Genomic DNA, 7,099 nt, shown 5'->3' with positions numbered 1-7,099 from the left:
TCCATTGGGAAAAAAAAAACAATTTATTGAATTCTGTTTTCATAAGAGTTAATATATCCGACAAATAAAATTGGTATGTTTTGCATTTGTCATACCATCAATGGCTTTAAGCTTTTGTATTTAATATACTTATATATATCTTGTGTATTTTTAAAAGCTACACTTAAGCATGTAGGAATAAGAATGATTGCAACAAGGAGCTAACAAAAATGTTTAGTTTACTGCAAGCAGGAATCTGGAACCTGTGCGATTCATGGCTTCTTCTTTTGTTGGTGTGAAATGGGATGTCAATCTGTGAGAGATTTGATAACACGGTAGCACACATCACTATTATGTGGATGTGAGAGACCATGTTGGACGTGCTTAGAAACACATCCCTTAAATGCTGTGTGCACAGAGGCAAGCTTTCGAGTCCCAGTCAAACTGACCTCTGGAGGCTGGAGTTGGTACTCAGTTCTTCTGAGAAAGCACTGTTCTGTCTGAGTGAGTGTTCTGATTGTCTCAGCATTGTGCTTGAATGGAGGGCAGCGCCAAATGAACTCCTCTGATACAATCCTCTCCACTGTTTGACACCGGTTCAGCCAGTCAGTGAGGAGCGTGGACTGAGACTCCTTCCCCCAAACACGCTCTCTTACAGTGAGGGAAACTGCTGTATGGCAAAGGTCCAAGAGTTCTCTTGCATGGTGTCTGCGGGGCAGATTCAACGCCCTCTCTCTCCTCCCACAATGCACTGAGAGCCTCTGGAGGCTGATACCCCGGCTCCTGGGGATCCAGCGGGTCTTTGGAAAGAAGGATGCTGATGGAGGGCACGGTCCTGTGCACGGTCATCTCCGATGCCCCCCCCTCGCTGCTCTCCCACACCTCTTTCACCACCTTGTATTGCAGTTTGGTCAGCTGGTGCAGAGAGCCCACTTTTCGTTTCATGATTTCAGCACAAGTGATGGTCTTTGTGACGGCGCGGCCTGACCCAGTGAAGACCACCTGCCTGAGCCCACCACCGCTCACACCTCCCCCACTTATGCCCTTCTCTCCCTGCATTCGTGCCATGGCAAATCCCATTAAGTTGCGGATCTTACTTCCCTCCTTCACGCGCATCTCCAGCACCCCAGAGGCCAGCCCTGGGAACGGGCAGGGGCTATCCTCCTCAGTTCGGCAGACTTTCTTAAACCCCTCCTGTCCTAGTTTGAGTGCAGGGGGAGGGACTGGCAGTGGCACTGGTTTCAGCGGGATGGAAACATTGTTGATCACTGCTGGCTGGACGACGTTGCTATAAGTCTGGTTATGGTAAACGGGTAAGCTCCCTGAAGGTAACCCATGCTCAATTTGGATCGGTCGGCTCACCTCTAGTCCGGGAAGGGGCCTGACAGCGTCTCGGATCAGGTACTGGTTCTGGCCACTGATCATTCCACACCCGGTGAACATGTCTTCTGTCTTCAATGCTCCACCGCAATGTCAGTCCAGAAACACACTCTCCCCACATGGAAAACAGGTCGTCATAATTTTCTTATGCATGTAGCACTTTCCTCTCCCTCCAGTCAACAGCTGTAAAGTTTCAAGACTTCACATAAGAATTATTAACCGCTCCCCAAGAGCACTATCAATGAAGTCTTTAAAGCTCCCTCTCAGAAAGAGCTGGAGAAATAAGATAAACGCCCGGCTGCTGAATTAAGAGCACTGTCGGGACCATTGAAGATGTTCTTTAAAGAGTATCTCAATTTCATACCATACGTTTAAAATTGCCCTGGAGAGATTGAAAAAAAGAAAAAAGAAATTGATAAATTATTCTCTATCCGTCGTTTGTATATATTTCAGATGGTTATTTTATCCTTATAGTCACATGGAGTACTTTGTTGATTCTTCTTTAAGAAAACTTTTCTAAAGAAAAACTAAAAGCTCAAATTAAGACTCCACCTTTGTCTTAGTGATCCGGTCCAGCGCTGTTGATTCGTATCAGATGATCATGTCGCATTTAACTCAAAATGTACTTCTTGTCCAGCTGTTAAAGTCCACCTCCTGTTTTGGACCTCTGCTTGTTTTACTCCAGCTTGAGTTGGTGTGCGTCTCCTCTCCTTGTTCTCTTCTTGGCATCCACAGTAGAGGCCAGGGTTGCTTGGAGGTCTGCACCTGGGCTGTCCTCCCTAGAGCTCTGTCTTGTCTCCAGTGATGCTCTGGGAAGTCTGTTCTGTTCCCCACAAAGAGACATAAGGGACAGGAGCTGCCTCACAAATGCTCACAGGAGGAGTGTCTGTGTGGTTGAGGGGGAGCATGAGGGAAAGGGGGAGACAGCCCTCTTAAAGGCGCAGGTCTTTTCATCTTTTAGATGAACACCCTCCCCTCCTCGACTGAAGCCTGCCGTCTGAGGAAAAAGAGAAGTGCAGGCTTACTTTGTCCCTTTAAAACCTAGAACGCAGATCCCCGGCAACTTTGTCAATCTCTTTAGAGGACGTTCCAGTGTTCAATGTACATGACTGATTAAACCTGAGTTCTGAAATAGAGATTCAGTCAAGCTTTAAAAATGCATTTTCAGCTACGAAACAATGAATTAAATTAGCTCTGTTATAATTGAAAACATCATTCAAAGAGCCACTGAAAGTCACCAGCATTAAATTGCACTGTACTTAGCCTTTATCCTATTAGATGTTTGTGACTATTACGATTTACATAATGCAGCATTAATAGCTTCATTGTTGAGGCAATCAAGTGGCGCGGTATGAATGCCTGTCTCTCAACGCTTGAATTGTTATATTGTTACAAGGGCTGGAGAGCCCTTGTGATCAAGGACACCAGGACCACAAAACGCACAGAGGCGTGACTTCCATGTTTAAGGTGCTGTATTAAAAGTGACTGTCTTCATTAGGCTGCCGTATCTGTGCAGGTGAGGAGATGGGGCTGACAGGTGGGGTAATAAGCATCTTAATAGGCTTTCCATCACCAGTGGAGGGCGCTGGCCCGCTCCATCCTGCACCGAGTCGGGCCCAGACAGCTGTGGCTTCGCCCCGTTCAGCCCAGTCTCCCGGCCGACAGGTGGATTTGTTTTTGTGTGTGACTGACAGATGGGAGAATAGGTAAAGACAACCCACTGAGGCTGAACCTATGAGGCCGAGAGAGAGAGGCAGACAGTCCTAACTACTCTCCGCTCAGTATATCTCTCGCTGCACAGTTGTACACAGACAGTATAAACTCACTGTGGCTCAGCCCAGTCCTTACTGTGAGAATAATTCACCCTGGCATGTGTATTATATTGAATCCCTATGTTAATCAAGGGAAAAATAAGTAAAAAGCCCCCAAAATGTCCTACAGTAGATCCAGCTGGCAGCAGGGAGAACTGGATTTTAAAGTATTTTATTAACAGAGTTTGACCGGGTATCGGCTCGGCAGAATCAATAGATTGATTTGATCCGTGGAATGATTAATTCTCTTTTTTTAATTTGTATGTATGGGATGCGGAAGCCATTTATCTCCAGTGCCATTCCAGACACTGCAGGAGACGTAGTGACAAATATCTGTCTTTTTCTTGTGTTTTTTGTTAGCCAAAAAAAAAAACCGGGAGAGAAGGAAGACGGGGGGGGAGAGGGGAGGGTCTGTATCGCACACCACCAAAGTGATCATTCTGTTGTTTGGGAGAAATTACCCTCATCAGTCATACAGAGATGCACAGCTGCCTAAGGGGATCTGGTAATGTTACTGCATAATAAAGTGTGTGTGCATGTGTGTGTTCAGAGTTACAGCGAGAGTGAACGAGCAGGAAATGCAGGGGGTTAAAAAAAGTCTGATTTAACCACAGAGAGGTTAAGATTTATGATAATGGCTGCTCTGTAATCATCCCTCCTTACGCTGCGATGTTGTCACATCATTTATTGCTTCTCAGTTTATCTCCAGGAATAAGTGAATGCTGGAGGGATTGAGTGAAATGTCTACCAAACTTTTTGTGTCTCCATCACAGACACAACTATTCTCCAGATGGCTAAATTAAACCATCAGTGCTTTTCAGAAGTGCCGTGTATTGACCTTTTCTGAGCAGAGCCTTTTTCCTTTAAGTGGCTTCATTTAATGATGGGTACAGGCAGCGGCGCTCATGCCTGGACACTCACTCCTTCACACCTCCTCCACAGAGATGGCCTCTGCTCCTGGAGCTCTCTAAGCACTTACTCCTCACTTTATCCGACCTTGGCTGGCATCTGTGACAATCTTGGCATTCTCTCCCGCACACTAGCTTCCCTGTTTTCCCTCGATAACCACCTCTCGGCTTTCACTTCTGCCCACCAGAATTTAAGTAAAGAAAACCCATTTATTCCCGAAAGACTGTGACAAATACGTAGCAGAGGTTGTGTCTTGCTCCTATGTACTTTAGATGTCTGAAGTGGTTGTTGTTTTGAATTGTAGGGCTGTCCTGTCTTTGTTGTTTGTTGCAGCACTGCAGAGCCTCGCTGTGGAGGGGCTCGTTGTGCTGTTGTCAGGGCTGCACATAAGCGCCGTGCCTCGCTGTGACAGCCGGTCGCTCACTTTACGTTAACCGCAAGTGTTTTCACGGTCATCAACCAATGGTGGCCTGGAGGCTGTCATTTCGCTCCGTGTGGAGCATGCCCGCGGCTCGGTTCTGCCCCACAAACTCACAGCCGGCCCTGGTGGGGGGATAGAGCAACACACGTGTATGCGCATGCACACACTTACAAAGACGCACATGCCTACTGGATGGGCACACACACACACACACACACACACACACACACACACACACACACACACACACACACACACACACACACACACACACACACACACACACACACACACACACACACACACACACACACACACACACCACACACACACACACACACACACACACACACACACACACACACACACACACACACACACAAACTATATGCTCAGCATAAGGCAGGCTGTTGGAGCAATTACAGAAACATGGCAGAACACGATGAAGCAGGCCCTGCTATCAGAAGGGAAATAGAGTGAGCAGAGGAAAATGATGACGCCATTAATAACAGGGAGGCTCGAGCCTGGGAGGGAGGTGGGGGTGGATGACCCTCTCTGTGATTTCCCTGTGACAGCACTTTGAGGTGCAAATGGTTGTTTGTATTAGATTTTTGGATGTCTAAATGGGTATGTTTTCTCTGTCAAATGTACAAAAATACAACGGTGGTGTAATATAGCAAATGATCGGTGAAGTGATGTTATCCCGTCACTCATGCATCCATTACTCCTGGAAATGACAGGTCAGACCTCTTCATTCTTTTTCCTATATTTGCGTTCTGCATCTCTGTCTCAAGCCAGTCGTCACATGTCTTCCTCTCCAGTCGCTGCTTTCCCTTTGGCACTGCAATGCAGATGTGTCTCACACAGTGGCGGGAAACTTTCACTGAAGATGCTTGTGAAAAAAGGACATGAGAGAGGGGCGACGGGCATAAAAGAGGAGTGGGGGGGGGGGGGGGGGGGGGGGGGGGGGGGGGGGGGGGGGGGAATATGCAACACTACCAGAAATGATATGGAGAAAAAAGTATTTTGTACTTGGAAGCACAGAGCAAGAATGTGAATAAGTGGGAGCATACGGTAGGGAGAACTCCGACATGGCAACTCTTGATTTATGAGGCCTGTCAATGAAAAGGCTGTCTTTAGCTTCATCACCTTTACAGCTTTGCAAAGCTATCACACCAAACTGTTTTAATGTATTTTGAAGTCTCACCATGATATTAAAGTTTGTCTTTTTTTGTTCAAAATGTAATTGAATAGGGCGGAGCTGAACCCTGTTGATCCATGCTTTTAGTTTTATTATTTTACACAGTTTGATTAACAGCACTGTCTCTTATTTAAATTGGCAGCAGCAGCTGATAATCACATTTGTGTGTCTGTTTTGTCTGGCCTCAGGCTAAAAGTTAATGGACTTTAAAAAACATTTTTGATCAATTATGTCAAGACTTAATGAAACAAATGCAAAAAAAGTAAATGAATGCCTTCGAGCAAGCATTAGTTAATTCTCTACCGTTCAATTTTGGGAACATAATGCTGTTTGTCATAACGAGTAGAACAGGATATTAAAATAGTAAGCATCAAAATCCGAGCTGATGTTGTTGGTGATGCCATGTGTTTATGGAATCTGTAAAGTACCATTATAGTGATTTTGCATGATTAGCCGATTAACTAAATACCTTGGCTACTTCTTTCTTTTGGTCCAAACAGCTATTTTCTTCAATTTTTGTCTGTGTGACCCTGAACATGACATTTACATTTAAAAAAAAAAAACCTCATTTTTGATACCATTTGCAGATGCCCTTTTCCCCCCGGTTTTTACATTAGCCATTCAATGTGAATCCATCTTTTCATACTAGTTTCCATTATTTCTAGCAGAGTCAGCTTTTTCCTGTGTCATATTCAAATTGCCTACATGGCCTCAAGGGATTCAAAGTAAACAATGCATGCATATTCTCAAATATTGCTGTTTATAATTGTATCTCCTTGGATGGAAGTCTCCCTGTTTACAGATTACTCTCATGCAGCCTTATCAGAGTTGTATTTGTTACCCCTAATGCAAAGTGAACATTTTTTAATGCTGCTGGATTACCATATGTCTCCAAGGTTAGTGGTTCTTTTTCAGCAGTGCTACTGTTCACTGTGCCAACAATATATGGACCTTTTTGCAAGGCAAGGTAAGCTCTACGAAAGCAAATTATGTCTGTGACTGACTGATTGACTGACGGGGTCATTATGTGGGTGATGATGTTACGCCATTGGCCTTGAGTTTTGTATTTTAAACAAACGTAATTTATACGTAATTTATTCCCCTTTGCTTATGATATGAAACATTGATTTTCTGTAGCCGGATTTTGCAGAACATGCCGTGTTTTTAAATATCCACCTTATAATCTATGCTTATTTTCTTGTCTTCTATTTGAGCTTTGGATATTATTTTCCCTGAAACCAATTTATTGACTAATTTAAATCTGCCTCCTTTGGGTCCCAAACCAGCCTTTTAACAACACTGCACTGGATCAGTGGCTTCTGTACAACAAAACGAGACAAAATAGGTTGTGGCTCTCTGTTCCCCCCAGTCTCTCATAAACACCTTCCTGTCACTGCG

General features: G+C 44.8%; 1 protein-coding gene across 1 annotated transcript; it reads right to left on the bottom strand.

The window, feature by feature from the left end:
* LOC117496680 (ribonuclease P protein subunit p25-like protein) lies at nt 1–2,202 on the bottom strand. The gene is made up of 2 exons (XM_034148404.1): nt 1,912–2,202; nt 1–1,741 (listed from the first exon to the last, which is right to left on the bottom strand). The coding sequence occupies exon 2, from the start codon at nt 1,420–1,422 to the stop codon at nt 586–588; it is 837 nt and encodes a 278-aa protein (XP_034004295.1). The 5' UTR covers nt 1,423–1,741; nt 1,912–2,202; the 3' UTR covers nt 1–585.
* Nucleotides 2,203–7,099: the final 4,897 nt, after the last annotated feature.

Source organism: Trematomus bernacchii, unplaced genomic scaffold, assembly GCF_902827165.1.
Source record: "Trematomus bernacchii unplaced genomic scaffold, fTreBer1.1, whole genome shotgun sequence".
Lineage (NCBI taxonomy): Eukaryota > Metazoa > Chordata > Actinopteri > Perciformes > Nototheniidae > Trematomus > Trematomus bernacchii.
This window is presented reverse-complemented; position numbering and strand designations above follow the sequence as displayed.

Coding starts and splice junctions, on each gene's coding strand:
- LOC117496680 (XM_034148404.1), bottom strand. CDS start 1,422: ATGTTCACCGGGTGTGGAATGATCAGTGGCCAGAACCAGTACCTGATC.